At 34.8% G+C, this 21,184-nt stretch overlaps 1 protein-coding gene across 3 annotated transcripts in view; it reads left to right on the top strand.

The window, feature by feature from the left end:
• Irbp (Inverted repeat-binding protein) overlaps positions 1-21,184 on the top strand; it is an 80,008-nt gene that overhangs the window by 50,252 nt on the left and 8,572 nt on the right. For 2 of the 3 annotated variants that reach the window (XM_076495207.1, XM_076495209.1), the window contains exon 13: positions 4,838-4,915. In XM_076495207.1, the coding sequence (XP_076351322.1) occupies positions 4,838-4,915 (78 nt within the window). Of the gene's footprint in view, positions 1-4,837; positions 4,916-5,610; positions 5,640-21,184 lie in introns of those variants that run through there. The other variant, XM_076495210.1, reaches the window with a different exon arrangement.

The following is a 21,184-nucleotide window of genomic DNA, read 5'->3' as shown; positions in this document are numbered from 1 at the left end:
ATTTCAGTAAATTTAATAAGAAAATTCTAAATGAACTTGTAACTGAAATAGTAATAACGTTATCTAAGATTAGTGTTACAGATATTAAAAGTATTAATGTTAAAATGTTACAATTTATTTTCCACAAATGTCTGTAGCTTAAATTTGAGAAGCACATACATGATAAATCAATATGTATATTAGCTATCAGGTGATGTTAGGATGTGTGTGTGAAAAATGTATCGCATTTATGAAAGTCGGACATCAAAAAGGATAAATTGTGTCTAAATTGGCCAAACAGAGCAATAAAAGTGGATTTTACTTCGACTAAAATATGTATTAAATGTTTGTATGATAACACTGACATTTTAAAGTTTTTAGTGTCCAAATGTTAGTCAGATTTGTTGATGTGAACAGTGTAAAGTAGTTAGCAGCAATGCATTCTCACATATTTCAATTAAGTATGTAATGTAATACTTTTTTCATTGTTGGGTACATTGTGTTTCTCAAATTGTGAGACTGTACTGTAATATTCAGGTTTTACTATCATATTGTGAGTGATTTAGAACCATCAGAGTATATAGTGTAATGAATTTGAATAATTGAAGTAATAATGACAGTATTGAACTTAACATAAGTTGTTTATAGTAATGGAGTAAGTGTTTGTTGCACACTTTTTAAGTTCAATATTTTAGTGTGATTTTCAAGGTAAGTTGTACCTTGTAGTTAAGACTACTTTTAAAATTCAAACATATTATGTATACAAGTAAACAAAAAAAATGTGCCTTATACTTAGGAATGTTTTTAGAATTTAAGCATGCTATATGTGGAGCTGCATGTATGAACTTATTTGTGTATGGTTTTCCTGGTTAATCTTCTATTCAAAAACTACAAAAGAGGAGAGGAACCAAGAAATGTTTCAAAAAGAAAAGCAGAAAAGAGAAGTAAACAATCTGCATTAATATTTCTGCCATCTGTTGTAAACCTTTCGAGGGAACCATTAAGTAGTGAGCAAATGTGTATCTCAAAATTTGGTTTAAATTTTGCTGTTAAGCATAGTTCTATACCAACTGAACAAATATTATGTACCACTGAAATTAACATCAACAACCTTAAACTCTAATCAAGCTGAAAAAAATTACCACCAATGTATTTTCTACCCTATCAAAATGTAAGGAGAATAAGCTTAAAGCTAATCTAACAGTCTAACAGTAAAATACACATAACTAAAGAAGACAAAGGTAGCTATGTGATTGTCATTGATAAATCCCATTACACACAAGGAATCAACACTACTAAATGATGGCTCACACATGTTACTAAGAAATGACCCTACTAGTAAAGTTTTTACCAGCATTCTCGCATTACCCTCCCCCTATATCTATGTTCTTCCAAAAATACACAAGGAGAATACACCATAATGATCTAGAATAAACTCACCTGTACAAAATGTTGCTAGATTGTTATTTTAAAAATTTACTAACTTTCTCTCCTTCCAAAATTCTGAAGATTTTGCAAACAATATAAGAAAAACAAAACCTAGAAAAAGAATACATTTTATTATCCTTTGACATAAAATCTCTTCATTTCTGTACTTGTAGAACAGACCCTAATCTGTTTAAAAGCCAAACTGAAATGAACTAACCTTGATCCTAATATTATAAACCATCTTACCAGCCTAACTAACTACTGTGTCAACAACACTTACTTTACCACATATCTACCACAAAGAATTTCTGTATACTGAACTCTCATAAACCATGTAATAAAATTATGTACTCACAATATGGACTTACAAATTTAACTTAATTACTTCAAAAATGTTGTTGTGTCTAAGGGTTTCAGCCCAGGTATCATAAACAGAATTTTTATCAAACTAAAAAATCACAAAATTCTGCACTAATCCCATCCTTTCCCTTATTAGATAATATAAATCATAACAAGTTTGTCTAATTTTCTTTTGCTTCTGAAATCTCTACTGAAATAACCACTTATTTAACAACTAAAAACCTAAAGTAAAAATTGTATATAACCCTTCACGTAACTGTTTTATTACCCACCTTAAAACAAGGTATGTGTAACATAGAATATAAATGTGGTAATAAATATATTGCACGAGCTCTCTTTCAGAATGAGACAAAAAGAGCACTAAAGTCATTTGCTTAGAGGGGATTTTGAAAAATCTGTCACAACATGTCATCAATTTGAAACCAGTCCTAGGATTATTTGCAAGAAAATATCCCTATTACGCAAACCAAAATGTGAAATAGAACAAGATAATCTTCAAAGTGATGAGATTATGAAAACAGGTGACATTAACAAATTTTTACAAAGTTTATCCAACTAAGTTTCCCTTCCTCTGATCTTCCTATAGGTAATAACTCTCACAATTTATTGTCATCACATGATAACACCCTGTTGTTACATTCTTTCACCCATATTCCCAAGAAACGTTTTTGTTCTTTGCATAAACCTCAATTTGGACTTGTATCACACCTGAAGGAAGCAAACTGGTGCTGTGTCAAAACATGTTTGTATTAAAATATTTCATTATGCTTACAAATTTTTGTCTTGTGTATACAAGTCTCCTAGCATAATGTGCTTCCCTCTGCAAATATTATAAACAACTTGGAAACCTGAACTTTTTAACAATGAAAAACAATACATAAAATTGAAAACTTCTTCAGTGTTAGAAAACAAAAGTGATACTTCAAAAGTTACCTTATTTCTCCCTCAGCTTAAACAGTTAACTAAAAACTGTACTCAAATTTTTTGGATATATGCACTTTCAGAACACTTACCAACTTCATGTATTAAAAGTCTGCCATATTCCTGCCTTACGTCTGCTACTACTTGATTGATGTGCAGAGTACATTTCACTTTTTAAACCAAAAAATGTTGATTTATTTATTATATATGGAACAATTACTACAGTGTTTTTAGTTTCAGTTTGGTGCATCTTTAAAATTATTAAGTGTCCAATGAGATTTTGAGGACCATTTTACACTGTGTATGCATTAATTTCCCATTTTGTATTTAAGTAAATAATTGATTACTAACATTTGTTGGTCTGATGTATAATAGTGGTTAAAAAGCATTGCATCTGATTTTATTAATTTATAGTAATATCATTGTCAGTAATTCTATTTTAACTTATTGTAACTGAGTGCTTTTGTTAAAGGATATTGTAGTATATCTAAACTAATTAAATGAATATTAAAAATATGTAAATACACAATCCAGCGTAAAGTAATTTACAAGTTTTTTTTTAAAATCCACACTAATGTAATAGTACCAAATTTAATTTGAAGATAGTACATAGTACTTTGAAAAGACTATATTTTCTCTCATAGTTTAGAAAGGTAAACTGTTTAGTTCACTGAAATTTCCAAAATTTATCAAATAGTTGTATGTTGGGAGAGCTGGTGGACTTTCATGTATCAGTAATCTACCTAGTAAACTACTCGTTTATTTTCATTTGCCATTGGGCATGTCTACCACTTGAATGTTTTTAAGCTTTCTTTTGAGTAATGTTGTTGGAGACCTAGTTTTGATCTTATATCTATTATTGTTAGCAAAAATGATGCATCTAAGGTCAGAAATATCTAGAGGAATGTCCTCCTTTCTTTCAGTTATGCAAGTGGCAACAGTACACTGAGAATAATGACATTTTTCCTTCACATAATATGCTCTCAGTTTAGAATAGTCTTTTCAACATAAGATAAATAATTTAATTCCCTTTTTCTGTTATTCAGAAACATCTTCCATAAACCACTGGCTTTGCTTTTTACTTTAACATTATATTCAGTCTTCTCTCTTGCTTCAAGCTCGTTTTATTATCTGTAGTTATTACCCAAAAGGTAAACCAAGACACCTATAAATACCTTGCATCTAAAGTTATATGTTGGCTTAACTGTGATTAAATGTAGGACTATGTTGTCCAAATTGTGATTTTACTCATTTACACCCAATAAAAATGTTAAGAAAAATGTGGCAGTGAAATATTTGAACTTTGTTAATTTAAATGAAATTGAACTATTTGACCTGGTCTACTTTAAAAAAAAAAAAAAGCCCAATTGTATTTGTTAATGGCAGAGAAATGTTCAACCTTGTCTTTGACAGTTGAAATAAAGATAAGGAAGAATATAGAATATGAACTGAAAATTATAGTTACTAAGTTAGGCTTAAATACTTTAAAAAAAAAAAATTATTCATAGGTGGAGAACTAAACAAATTTAAAACAAGCCTTTACAAAAATATAACACTGCATAAGCAAAATGAATGAAATTACCAGAACACACACTGTGGGGATACACTGTCTCTAATTTTAAACCAATATAGTGTTATCCTCACTATATATGCTAAAAATGGCTGGTTTGGGTTGAAAATTTTTTATGTATTTTTTAAATTATATACAGATTTATGTACAGTATAATTAAGAATGTTTCTTGCAAATCATACAGACATTAATATGTTAGGGTTAGGTTTCCCAGTTATCAGTATTGGTTAATAGCAGTTTTTCCATAACCAAAAGCCAATTGTAGAAAGAAAGTCAATTGAATATACTATGTATATATTTTTTCAAAAGTCAAATACTCTCTTCTTATAGTCTTTTTTTTTAAAAATTCAAAATGATATATTTTATTGTGGCCATTCTCCTCAGTTAAAGTTCCATTACAAGAGATTTTCTTGAAGTTAGCTCAGTTGGTTTCCAGCTCCAGAAATGTCTCTTTTGGGGAAGTTTTCCACAACTTTATCTGTTTAAAGGTTTTTAGCTCTATATTGTAATTTTCTTAGATAAGTGTATCCAATCTCAAACTGGAGAATACAATCATAGATTGCTACCCTTTATTTACAGCTATTCAGAAACATTGGCGTAATATTGAAGCCTTGGCCTTAGACAGGGATAAACCTGATGATATGGAAGACCACACAAGTGAGTGTAGTATATTTACTTGTATCATATCATCATGAAGAGACTTTAATGTTTTCAATATAGTTTTCTAGTAAAAAGTTAACATTATTTCTAATAATCTGATTATCTTTAGATTATTATGTCTCTCATGAGAGACATGCTGTTTTTATATTTCTTTCTTTCTTCCAAACACTTCTCAGTCAACTGCCACTTCATTTCTCAGAAGACTGACTTGAAACTTGGTTGAGTTGTGCATTGGTCCAGTATGCCTCAACATTTTTTTCATTTTTTTGATTTAGGCTTTTTAAGAATTATAAAGGTCAGAGGTAAAACAACTGAAAAATATATATTTTAGCTCCTGTAATTAAGATGAAAATTGGCACAAATACAAATTTTAATGTGCCCACCATGTTGAAATAAAATAAGTTTGCTTATTTTAAGTCTTTGGGGAGGAAAGGAACAGATCTTACAAAAAAAAATAATAGTTATGAGGTTTTTTGTTAATTACTTGGCCATATTTTGACTAATTTACATGAGATATGGTACAAAAAACTTTCCCATGAGTATTACAGATGAACAAAAATAAAAATGGTGAACTTATCTTTAGTAATTATAGGATTAAAGATGCCACGAAAAGTATAATTTAGGTTTGACAATTACTTCACCATATTTTGACCAATTTACATGGGATTTGCTACAAAGATATCTTCTTGCAGGTCCCAAGAAATGATGCAAACTGTTTCTGGTTCTTCTGATATCCAAGTCGGCTGTGTAGGGATTACGTTATGGAGATGTACTGTATTTGCCCATACCTCTTTAATAATATTTTTTAAATTTTACTTTCACTTTTTGTTCTATTTAACATGGCTAGAAAGTTAATACTAGTTGTCTAATAAAAATTTAACCTTATTCCAAACCTGCTGATTAGTTTTATAAACAATTGAGTTTATAGTAAATGTAGATTTTATGTTGTTCAACAAAATGTTAACCTTGTTCCAAATCTGCTGATTGGTTTTATAAACAGTGATGTTTATAGTAAATGTAGATTTTTTCTTTCCCTCTCTGTTTAATATTCTTATGGAATTATGTTTTCTAGTGAAAAGTTAATATTGTTTTACCTGTGCTGACTAGTTTCCTCTCAGTGTGGATTCCTGTACATGGTGAGAGTACCTCCCAGAGAAGGTTCTGTTCTTTCAGCTTACCTTCTCTGAGATTTAAACATCCATTCATGTGTTTGCCTTGCATGGCGACCCGTGAAGGGATGAATTGGATCCTGGTGGTTGATGGGTTCAACCATAATAAACCACTTTGGCCTTGAATTCCTGTAAACAGGAGGCTTTGGGGTGGTTCCCCACAGGGTCAATCAGCTGGTATACTTGAGCTAGGGCTAACCAAGTACCAGTGTTGGATGTTCTCAACAGGTGTTGTGGACATTGTATGTGATGTTGGTGTTTGGGTATAGTGCTCACAAAACCCTGGTATTGCTACAGTGTCCTTGTTTGACATTGTTGTGCATCCCCTCATAGAGCTTCATGGTGGGTGGGGTTAGTGGACTCTGAAACATTATTTTTTTATTATGGATCCTCCAAATAAAATAGTGAAAAAACAGTTTATAGGTAATTGACTGTCTTGAAGATTCTGAACAGCAATTTTCAACTTTTTCAACACCTGTAACTCATTTTCTTATATTCTTTATTAAACAAACCTTTCGGGCAAATGTCTCCCTTTTTTATTCAGAAGGGATTAGAGGGACTTGCTAGCTCTCCTAAGTCAGTCAAAAAAGCTTCATTCAGGTGACATATTGATGGAAACATCCACTCCTAAACATTTGAAGGCCATTGGGGATATATCCATTGAGGTTATTCCCCATGCTACTTTGGATTCATCACAAGGAGTTATTGTTGAGAGGGATTTGAAGAATATCCCCGGATTCAGAGATCCTCGCTTGTTTCTTCACCCAAGGAAGTTCTGCAGTGAGGCATATCTCCACTTGCAAAGAGGAATTATTATGCTGTCCAATGTTCTAATTTTGACATTTATATCACCACGTCCACCTGCCATCATCAAGGTAGGTTATCGTAATTGCAAGGTACAGGCCATATATTTTGAATCCTCTCAGGTGTTTCCAATTCAGCAGTTTGGTCACTCAAAGACATTGTGTCGTGGTTCCTTAATGTGTATTCATTGTGGTGGCAAGGACCACGAGCCTGTGAGTGTGAAATAGACCTTCATTAATTGCAGTGTCTCTCTCCCATCTTATTTTCATTCATGCCCAAGGTGGGTAGAAGAGAAAGAGATACAGAGTTTGAAAAAGATTCAAAACATTTCTTACCCCAAGGCTCGAAAGTTACTAGCCACCACTCCATCTTGGATGTGGAAGTGCAAATGGATCTCTCTATGCCTAAAAAAGAATTGTTTTCAAACTATGTGAAAAGTCTTTTGACCTCCATGGTTAAAAAAGTTGATGAATCAATGTCAACACCCATTTCTGTCCCTATCATGCATTCCAGCAGACCCCCAGATCCACTTCTTTTGGTTCCGGGTACGGGCATTTCCTTGGGTCCATCTTCTTCTCCAGCCCCGAGATGCAGAACAATCATTCATTCATGCTCTCAGTTGCTGGAATCTTCTTCCAATGACAGAGACCTGTCCAGTCGACCCAGAGCAAGATCCATAAAGGTAGGTAATCTCCCTTGAATAAAGAGAAAAAAGATATGCTTGAAAATTGAAATGCTTTCCAACCAGTTTGCTTACACATGAGTAAAAGTGGCCACTTTTGTACACTGGAACTTTTGAGCTTTACATTCTAATCTGGATGACATAAAAGCACTGATTGATTCTTACCACCCTGGTCTGTAGTAGAATCCTCTCTGCCACATGGCACGGAAGGATCAAAAATGGGTTTGGGATGCCTCTCAAACTGAATCGCTTTTCAGTGGGCCTGTGCACTTGCTCCACAGGTAAGACATCAAAGCTAGAAGGAATCTTGGAATTAAATTTCCAACAAGTTTCTCTTTTACCACCAGTTCCAAAGTTATATGGGACAAGATTTGGTGGAAGGTCAGCGGATAGTGTAATTCCACCCTCCTTTTGATATTGCTCTTTGATGGCCATGAAGTAACTGATGCCCAGAGCATCACCGGTACTCTCAGTGAAAGCTTTTGCTGGGTATCAAGCATTTCTGCTTCATCCTCTACCTTCTTAACCATCAAGACTCAGGCACAGCAGTCACCTCTTTCCTTTAGAGCTGGTCATCTCTATGACTACAATCACACCTTCAAACTGGTTCTTTATTAGTTGGGCCTGTTGGTATACACTACAAGATGCTGCACCATCTCTCTCCTGCTTTTCTTGCTATTTCTCTCGTTTTCTACTTCATCTGGCAGGAAAATGTTTTTCCTGATGCATGGCACCAGACTGTTGTCCTATCTTTCTCTAAGCCTGAGAAGGATCCCAAGATTCCTTCAAATTACCGTCCAGTTGCTTTGATGAGCTGTCTCTGTAAAAACCTCGGAGAGGATGGTTATTACTCATCTTGTTTGTTTTCTTGAATCAAACAACCTTCTCTTGCCCACCCAGTGTGGGTTCTGATAACAGTGCTCCACTGTGGACCACCTGATTCGACTTGAAATATCAATCAGAAAAGCCTCTCTCAAACGACAATATTTTGTATCATTATTTTTTGACCTTGAAAAGGCTTATGATACAGTATGGAAGTATGGCATTTTGCAAAACTTTCATTTGTATCAGTTACGTGGTCATTTGCCCATTTTTATAACAAAAATTTTAATCGACAGGCAATTCCGAGTTCATAAAAGTTCAACACATTCCCATTCTTTTCTACAGGAACTTTCAGTCCCTCAGGGCTTGTTTTGAGTGTTGCACTTTTCAGCATAAAGATTAATGCTATCACTGAAAAACTCCTTCTTACTGTTGCAAATTGGATCTATGCCCTTGTCCAAATTAATTAAAACAAGATGGAAAATTACGTTTTTCTCAGTTTTTTACGTTTTATTTCTGAGAATCCAAAAATTACTCACAAATTAATACATGATATGACCGCCTTATTTTTCAGAATATCATTTATCTGTTTTGGCATCGAGTCCACGAGTTGACTGCAATCTTTACTAATTTTTGGATTGCGGTACCACACCTCAATTATGGCCTCAATTAGCTTATCTTTCGTAGTACAGTCTTTTCCCAAAGTCTTTCTTTATAAATTGCCCAAAGATTTTCAAAAGGATTTAAGTCCAGAGAGTTTCCAGGCCAGTCCAGCATCTTTATTTGCATGGTAGTCATAATAAAATTCTTTACAAATTTTGATGTGTGGCACGGAGCCAGATCTTGCTGAAAAATGCCAGATCCATCTGGAAATCTCTTTTTCAATTCTGGAACGACTCTTCTCTGCAAAACTTCGATGTACTGTGGTCCTCGCATCATACCTTATATGATATGTAAGCCTCTGATGCCATAGTAGCTGAAAAAGCCCCCAAACATCTCCTTCAAGAGATGTTTTACGAACATATTGATGTGAGATTCTCGAAGTTTCTCACCTGGAGATCTGTGAACATGCAGACTTCTTTGACTCTGTACGAAGAAGTGAGTCTCATCACTGAATAACACCTTCCTCCATTGTTCTTGCATCCAGTTCTTGTGTTTTGGACCCCATTGATACCGTTTTTTGCTCATTGAGTTGGTAAGAAGTTGTTTTTTGAGTGGTCTCCATGCCCTTCCAAAGCAATTTCAAATGACATAATATTCCTCAAAATTTCATCATATATCCCAAAAATAGATCGACTATACTGCAAAACACAGCTAATGACGCCACCTTTCTAAAAAAAAATGACTATTAAAAGAAATCAGCGGGTCCAGTGAGCCTACACCAGCTGCCATGCTGAAAATATTGTAAAATAACCATTTGTTTCAATTAATTTGCACAAGGGTGTTTGTTAACTTTCACATCTCATGTCAGTTGTCGAACATTAGTTACATTGAGTGGCAGCTACAGACTTGCCCTCAATAATTTACTGGATTGGACCACAGCAAACAGTTTTAACTTCTCTCTCTAATACTGTTTGTATGCACTTTTGTTGCCAATGGGGTATTCACCATGTTGGTGAAGTTGTGCCATTCATGGTCCCTGAGACAAAGTTCTTGGGGCTTATTTTTGACTTTAAGCTGACCTTTATATCACACATCAAACAGCTTCTAGTCAAATGTGCAAAAACACTGAACATCCTCTGTGTCCTCTCTTCCACTACTTGGGGAGTGGAGTGATGTTCTGTGCTGAAGATGTATCATGCTCTTATTCAATCAAAGCTAGACTATAGATCACTGGTCTATGGCCTTGCCAGGATCTCAGCTTTGTAGATGCTGGACCCCATTCATCATCAGGGACTTCGGCTTTGCACCAGGGCTTTTTGCACTTCCCCAGTTCTGAGCTTGTACACAGTCTCATGAACCTCCTTTACACTTCCTCCATTTGCCACTGTCTATACTGTTTGCTTTGAAACTTTGATCCTTATCACAGTGTCCCACATGGGGTTGTGTTTTCCTTTCACATTGGACCATGCTTTTTTAGAACAGACGATCTTCCATTGTTTTTTTGGCCTTTGTATCCACACACAGTTGGATGAATTGGTCAGTGTATCCACTGGTCAGTCCATCCCACCATGGCTTATTACCATCCCCGAATGTGACCTTTATTTAATTCATCTGAGAAAAGCAGATACTCCTGATTGGAAGTACCATCTTCTATTTGCTAAACATCTTTCAAACCATCCTTCCATTCCCATTTATATGGATGGTTCAAAATCAGGTGACTCTGTGAGCTCTGCCATGTTGTGGTCTGGTAGTTGTACTGAATCCCCTCTATAGTTTCTATGTTCACTGCTGGAGTGTACTCCATTTCTCTTGCCCTGGATCACATAGAAGCTAAGCAGTACTCAAATTGTACTAATTATACTGACTTACTTAGCTCCCTACTGGCCCTGGAATTGCTTCACGTTAGATCTCACCCTGTTCACGCCAATATTCAAAACTAACTTTCCAATTTCTCTTTATCATCTACTTCTATCCAGTTGCAGATAGCCCTCGAGTAGCTTTGCACAAAATTCAAAAACAAACTTCTATCCAGTTCTTCTGGATCCCATGCTATGTTGGTATTTGTGGGAATCAGGTCACTCACAGCATAGATAAGTTTGTCAGCTGTGGCACTATCACTGCTGTGGCTGTTCCATACATGGACTATGGTCCTGTATACAAGTCTTGGCTCTGTGCCAGTTGGCAGTTGACTTGGAGTGAGCAACATGAAAACAAACTTTTCCAATATAAACCTCTATTGGACTTTGGTTGTCTAAGGATAGGGAAGAAGTTGTTCTAACTAAACTACACGTTGGTCACAGTTTTTTTTAACTCATCGTTTTCTTTTATCTAAGACTGATGCACCATTGTATGGTTTGTTGGTCAGTGTGACACTGATGTTACAATAGTCCACATTTTGCTGTCATTACGACTCAACAACTGAACCATTTTAGACAATTAGTCCCATGATTTACCCCTGATGCTGGGCAGTATCAGTGGCAATGGTGACACTGTTCAACTTACAAAAGTTTTTAGTTTTTTTAAGGGCCATTGGCCTTTTTAATGCAACTTAAGTTTTTAATTCAAAAATTAGACTTTGTTTTAACATGATTTATTTTTATGAATTTTATTTTTTTATCAGTTGTTTATCATAGATAGCCTAGTTGCTTTGCATCATAAAATGCCAAACAACTAACCAACTAATCTGACTAGTTTCAGAAAACAGTTTCAAGCACTTTTCATTTAATTATGTTCAATATATTAGTGAAGTTTTACATCTTAGAGTAAAATATCAGTGTTATTTGAAGTTTGCTACATTGTTTCAGAAATAAATGTATTTATAATGTGTCTACGTTTTATGTTTCATTTGAAACTTCTAACAAGATAATGTTTTGTAACTGAAATAAGGTGTATGCATATTGTTTAACAGTGAAAACTAAAGACTGATTAATCTTTAAATAATGAAAATACAAGTATCCAATATGATTTTTGTACACTGCTGTTAATTGTTTTAAAGTTATATATCTGTGATGTTTGAAAAATGAATGAAATGTTATAAAGTACTAGACTAAATGTATCCATGTGTAGATAAAAGTTGATCTGTATAATAAAGATAAATTACCCATATTAAAAATATCAATACTGTCAATATACAATAAATTACAACACACTGTGTGGTATCATAAAAAATACTCATAAATGACTAATTAGTATGGAACACATCAGTATCAGTTATGTATATCTGTGCGTGTGTTTGGGTTTAGGCTGATATAATTGTAAATATTTGTTTTATTATAAGAGGTAAAATACATAAAAACAACTTTATCTTACTGTTAAAAGGTTAGTTTTGCATACAGTGTATTATAAAATTAAATGAAAAAAGAACTGATCAAATATGTTGTATTGGTGAATGAAACAAGCAGTAGTTAAGAACACCCATACACTAACCAGTTGAGTACTACAATGTGATGGAAAACACGTACACTGTTACCAGCTCAATACAACAAAATTAGAGAACACACACACCATGACCAGCTGAATACTGTAACATGAGATAACAATGATATATAACATGTACACTATGACCAGCTGAATTCTACAGTATGATAGATAACAAGTACACTATAACCACCTGATTACTACAATATGATAAATAACATGTACACTATGACCAGCTGAATACCACAGTATGATAGATAATGCATACACTATGACCAGTTGAATAGTACAATGTGATAGATAACATGCACACTATGACCAGCTGAATTGTGCAATATGATAGATAATGTACACTACGACCAGCTGATCACATATCAGCTATGGTAGATCACATACATACCATGACCATCAGAATAATACAGTACCATAGATAACACATACACTGTTACAAGCTAAATACTACAGTATGATAGATAACATATACACTATGACTGGCTGAGTACTATAATATGATAGTGACATATACACAGAGATCATCTGAATACTACAGTATGACAGATAACTCGTACACTATGACCAGCTGAATACTACAGTATTATAGATAACATACACTACGACCAGCCGAATACTATAATATGATAGTGACATACACACAGTGATCATCTGGCTGAGTACTATAATATGATAGTGACATATACACAGAGATCATCTGCATATTACAGTATGACATAACTCGTACACTATGACCAGCTGAATACTACAGTATGACATAACTCGTACACTATGACCAGCTGAATACTACAGTATGACATAACTCGTACACTATGACCAGCTGAATACTACAGTATGACATAACTCGTACACTATGACCAGCTGAATACTACAGTATTACAGAAAACACATACACTACGACCAGCCAAATACTATAATATGATAGTGACATACACACAGTGATCATCTGAATACTACAGTATGATAGATAACTCGTACACTCTGACCAGCTTAATACTACAGTATGATACATAACAAATACACTATGAGCAGCTGAATACCACAGTATGATAGATAACACGTACACTCTGACCAGCTGAATACCACAGTATGATAGATAACACATACACTCTGACCAGCTGAATAGAACAATATGATAGATAACATACACTATGATCAGCTCAATAGCACAGTATGGTAGATCACATACACACTATGACCATCAGGATAATACAGTATCATAGATAACACATACACTCTTACAATCTGATTATCACAGTATAATAGGTGACACATGCACTATGACCAGTTGAATAGTATAATATGATAGTGACATATACACAGTGACCATCTGAATACTACAGTATGATAGATAACTTGTACACTACGACCAGCTGAATACTACAGTATGATAGATAACAAATTCACTATGACCAGCTGAATACCACAGTATGATAGATAACACATACACTGACCAGCTGAATAGTACAATATGATAGACAACATGCACACTATGACCAGCTGAATAGTGCAATATGATAGATAACTCGTACACTACGACCAGCTGAATACTACAGTATGATAGATAACAAATTCACTATGACCAGCTGAATACCACAGTATGATAGATAACACATACACTCTGACCAGCTGAATAGTACAATATGATAGACAACATGCACACTATGACCAGCTGAATAGTGCAATATGATAGATGACGTACACTACGATCAGCTCAATAGCACAGTATGGTGGATTACATACACACTATGACCATCAGAATAATACATTATCATAGATAACACATACACTATTACAATCTGATTACCACAGTATGATAGATAACACACGCTATGACCAGCCGAATACTATAATATGATAGTGACATATACACAGTGATCATCTGAATACTACAGTATGATAGATAACTCGTACACTATTACCAGATGAATACTACAGTATGATAGATAACACATACACTCTGACCAGCTGAATAGTACAATATGATAGACAACATGCACACTGTGACCAGCTGAATAGTGCAATATGATAGATACCGTACACTACAACCAGCTGAATAGTGCAAAATGATAGATAATGTACACTACGACCAGCTCAATAGCACAGTATGGTGGATCACATACACACTATGACCATCACGATAATACAGTATCATAGATAACACATACACTCTTACAATCTGATTATCACAGTATAATAGGTGACACATGCACTATGACCAGTTGAATAGTATAATATGATAGTGACATATACACAGTGATCATCTGAATACTACAGTATGATAGATAACTTGTACACTACGACCAGCTGAATACTACAGTATGATAGATAACAAATTCACTATGTCCAGCTGAATACCACAGTATGATAGATAACACATACACTGACCAGCTGAATAGTACAATATGATAGACAACATGCACACTATGACCAGCTGAATAGTGCAATATGATAGATAACTCGCGATAATTACACGACCAGCTGAATACTACAGTATGATAGATAACAAATTCACTATGACCAGCTGAATACCACAGTATGATAGATAATACATACACTCTGACCAGCTGAATAGTACAATATGATAGACAACATGCACACTATGACCAGCTGAATAGTGCAATATGATAGATGACGTACATTACGATCAGCTCAATAGCACAGTATGGTGGATTACATACACACTATGACCATCAGAATAATACAGTATCATAGATGACACATACACTATTACAAGCTGATTACCACAGTATGATAGATGACACATGCACTATGACTAGCTGAATACTACAGTATGATAGATAACATATACACTATGACCAGCTGAATACCACAGTGTGATAGATAACGCATACAGTATGACCAGCTGAATAGTACAATATGATAGATAACATGCACACTATGACCAGCTGAATAGTACAATATGATAGATAACATGCACACTATGACCAGCTGAATAGTACAATATGATAGATAACATGCACACTATGACCAGCTGAATAGTGCAATATGATAGATAATGTACACTACGACCAGCTGAATAGCATAGTATGGTAGATCACATACACGCTATGACCATCAGAATAATACAGTGTCATAGATAACACATACACTATAACAATCTGATTACCACAGTATGATAGATAACACATACACTATGATCGGCTGAATACTACAATATGATAGTGACATACACACAGTGATCATCTGAATACTACAGTATGATAGATAACTCGTACACTATGACCAACTTAATACTACAGTATGATAGATAACAAATACACTATGACCAGCTGAACACCACAGTATGATAGATAACACATACACTCTGACCAGCTGAATAGTACAATATGATAGATAACGTACACTACGACCAGCTGAATAGCACAGTATGGTAGATCTCACTATGACCATCAGAATAATACAGTGTCATAGATAACACATACACTATAACAAGCTGATTACCACAGTATGATAGATGACACATGCACTATGACCAGCTCAATACTATATGATAGTAACACATACACAGTGATCATCTGAATACTACAGTATGATAGATGACACATGCAATATGACCAGCTCTATACTAGAATATGATAGTGACGTATACACAGTGGTCATCTGAATACTACAGTATGATAGATATCATATACACTGACCAGCTGAATACCACAGTGTGATAGATAATGCATACAGTATGACCAGCTGAATAGTACAGTATGATAGATAACATGCACACTATGACCAGCTGAATAGTGTAGTATGATAGATAACATACACGCTATGACCATCATAATAATACAGTACCATAGATAACACATACACTGTTACAAGCTGAATACTACAGTATGATAGATAACACATACACTATGACCAGCCGAATACTATAATATGATAGTGACATACACACAGTGATCATCTGAATACTACAGTATGATAGATACCTCGTACACTATAACCAGCTTAATACTACAGTATGATAGATAAGAAATACACTATGACCAGCTGAATACCACAGTATGATAGATAACACATACACTCTGACCAGCTGAATACCACAGTATGATAGATAACACATACACTCTGACCAGCTGAATAGAACAATATGATAGATAACATACAGTACGATCAGCTCAATAGCACAGTATGGTAGATCACATACACACTATGACCATCAGGATAATACAGTATCATAGATAACACATACACTATTACAAGCTGATTATCACAGTATAATAGGTGACACATGCCCTATGACCAGTTGAATAGTATAATATGATAGTGACATATACACAGTGATCATCTGAATACTACAGTATGATAGATAACAAATTCACTATGACCAGCTGAATACCACAGTATGATAGGTAACACATACACTGACCAGCTGAATAGTACAATATGATAGACAACATGCACACTATGACCAGCTGAATAGTGCAATATGATAGATAACTCGTACACTACGACCAGGTGAATACTACAGTATGATAGATAACAAATTCACTATGACCAGCTGAATACCACAGTATGATAGATAATACATACACTCTGACCAGCTGAATAGTACAATATGATAGACAACATGCACACTATGACCAGCTGAATAGTGCAATATGATAGATGACGTGCACTATGATCAGCTCAATAGCACAGTATGGTGGATCACATACACACTATGACCATGAGAATAATACAGTATCATAGATAACACATACACTATTACAATCTGATTATCACAGTATAATAGGTGACACATGCACTATGACCAGTTGAATAGTATAATATGATAGTGACATACACATTGATCATCTGAATACTACAGTATGATAGATAACTCGCATTAATTACTACGACCAGCTGAATACTACAGTATGATAGATAACAAATTCACTATGACCAGCTGAATACCACAGTATGATAGATAACACATACACTGACCAGCTGAATAGTACAATATGATAGACAACATGCACACTATGACCAGCTGAATAGTGCAATATGATAGATAACTGCATTACACTACGACCAGCTGAATACTACAGTATAATAGATAACAAATTCACTACGACCAGCTGAATACTACAGTATAATAGATAACAAATTCACTATGACCAGCTGAATACCACAGTATGATAGATAACACATACACTATGACCTGCTGAATACCACAGTGTGATAGATAACACATACACTGACCAGCTGAATACCACAGTGTGATAGATAACACATACACTGACCAGCTGAATACCACAGTGTGATAGATAACACATACACTGACCAGCTGAATAGTACAATATGATAGACAACATGCACACTGTGACCAGTTGAATAGTGCAATATGATAGATACCGCACACTACAACCAGCTGAATAGTGCAATATGATAGATAATGTACACTACGACCAGCTCAATAGCACAGTATGGTAGATCACATACACACTATGACCATCAGAATAATACAGTATCATAGATGACACATACACTATAACAAGCTGATTACCACAGTATGATAGATGACACATGCACTATGACCAGCTCAATACTATATGATAGTAACACATACACAGTGATCATCTGAATACTACAGTATGATAGATGACACATGCAATATGACCAGCTCTATACTAGAATATGATAGTGACGTATACACAGTGGTCATCTGAATACTACAGTATGATAGATATCATATACACTGACCAGCTGAATACCACAGTGTGATAGATAATGCATACAGTATGACCAGCTGAATAGTACAGTATGATAGATAACATGCACACTATGACCAGCTGAATAGTGTAGTATGATAGATAACATACACGCTATGACCATCATAATAATACAGTACCATAGATAACACATACACTGTTACAAGCTGAATACTACAGTATGATAGATAACATATACACTATGACCAGCCGAATACTATAATATGATAGTGACATACACACAGTGATCATCTGAATACTACAGTATGATAGATACCTCGTACACTATAACCAGCTTAATACTACAGTATGATAGATAAGAAATACACTATGACCAGCTGAATACCACAGTATGATAGATAACACATACACTCTGACCAACTGAATACCACAGTATGATAGATAACACATACACTCTGACCAGCTGAATAGAACAATATGATAGATAACATACAGTACGATCAGCTCAATAGCACAGTATGGTAGATCACATACACACTATGACCATCAGGATAATACAGTATCATAGATAACACATACACTATTACAAGCTGATTATCACAGTATAATAGGTGACACATGCCCTATGACCAGTTGAATAGTATAATATGATAGTGACATATACACAGTGATCATCTGAATACTACAGTATGATAGATAACTCGTAACTACGACCAGCTGAATACTACAGTATGATAGATAACAAATTCACTATGACCAGCTGAATACCACAGTATGATAGGTAACACATACACTGACCAGCTGAATAGTACAATATGATAGACAACATGCACACTATGACCAGCTGAATAGTGCAATATGATAGATAACTCGTACACTACGACCAGGTGAATACTACAGTATGATAGATAACAAATTCACTATGACCAGCTGAATACCACAGTATGATAGATAATACATACACTCTGACCAGCTGAATAGTACAATATGATAGACAACATGCACACTATGACCAGCTGAATAGTGCAATATGATAGATGACGTGCACTATGATCAGCTCAATAGCACAGTATGGTGGATCACATACACACTATGACCATGAGAATAATACAGTATCATAGATAACACATACACTATTACAATCTGATTATCACAGTATAATAGGTGACACATGCACTATGACCAGTTGAATAGTATAATATGATAGTGACATACACATTGATCATCTGAATACTACAGTATGATAGATAACTCGTACACTACGACCAGCTGAATACTACAGTATGATAGATAACAAATTCACTATGACCAGCTGAATACCACAGTATGATAGATAACACATACACTGACCAGCTGAATAGTACAATATGATAGACAACATGCACACTATGACCAGCTGAATAGTGCAATATGATAGATAACTCGTACACTACGACCAGCTGAATACTACAGTATAATAGATAACAAATTCACTACGACCAGCTGAATACTACAGTATAATAAATAACAAATTCACTATGACCAGCTGAATACCACAGTATGATAGATAACACATACACTATGACCAGCTGAATACCACAGTGTGATAGATAACACATACACTGACCAGCTGAATACCACAGTGTGATAGATAACACATACACTGACCAGCTGAATACCACAGTGTGATAGATAACACATACACTGACCAGCTGAATAGTACAATATGATAGACAACATGCACACTGTGACCAGTTGAATAGTGCAATATGATAGATACCGTACACTACAACCAGCTGAATAGTGCAATATGATAGATAATGTACACTACGACCAGCTCAATAGCACAGTATGGTAGATCACATACACACTATGACCATCAGAATAATACAGTATCATAGATGACACATACACTATAACAAGCTGATTACCACAGTATGATAGATGACACATGCACTATGACCAGCTCAATACTATATGATAGTAACACATACACAGTGATCATCTGAATACTACAGTATGATAGATGACACATGCAATATGACCAGCTCTATACTAGAATATGATAGTGACGTATACACAGTGGTCATCTGAATACTACAGTATGATAGATATCATATACACTGACCAGCTGAATACCACAGTGTGATAGATAATGCATACAGTATGACCAGCTGAATAGTACAGTATGATAGATAACATGCACACTATGACCAGCTGAGTAGTGTAGTATGATAGATAACATACACGCTATGACCATCATAATAATACAGTACCATAGATAACACATACACTGTTACAAGCTGAATACTACAGTATGATAGATAACATATACACTATGACCAGCCGAATACTATAATATGATAGTGACATACACACAGTGATCATCTGAATACTACAGTATGATAGATACCTCATTACACTATAACCAGCTTAATACTACAGTATGATAGATAAGAAATACACTATGACCAGCTGAATACCACAGTATGATAGATAACACATACACTCTGACCAACTGAATACCACAGTATGATAGATAACACATACACTCTGACCAGCTGAATAGAACAATATGATAGATAACATACAGTACGATCAGCTCAATAGCACAGTATGGTAGATCACATACACACTATGACCATCAGGATAATACAGTATCATAGATAACACATACACTATTACAAGCTGATTATCACAGTATAATAGGTGACACATGCCCTATGACCAGTTGAATAGTATAATATGATAGTGACATATACACAGTGATCATCTGAATACTACAGTATGATAGATAACAAATTCACTATGACCAGCTGAATACCACAGTATGATAGGTAACACATACACTGACCAGCTGAATAGTACAATATGATAGACAACATGCACACTATGACCAGCTGAATAGTGCAATATGATAGATAACTAGTACACTACGACCAGGTGAATACTACAGTATGATAGATAACAAATTCACTATGACCAGCTGAATACCACAGTATGATAGATAATACATACACTCTGACCAGCTGAATAGTACAATATGATAGACAACATGCACACTATGACCAGCTGAATAGTGCAATATGATAGATGGCGTGCACTA

Source organism: Tachypleus tridentatus, chromosome 3 (genome assembly GCF_004210375.1).
Source record: "Tachypleus tridentatus isolate NWPU-2018 chromosome 3, ASM421037v1, whole genome shotgun sequence".
Classification (NCBI taxonomy): Eukaryota; Metazoa; Arthropoda; class Merostomata; order Xiphosura; family Limulidae; genus Tachypleus; species Tachypleus tridentatus.
Note: the sequence above shows the minus strand (reverse complement) of the source record. Positions and strands in the feature narration are given on the sequence as shown.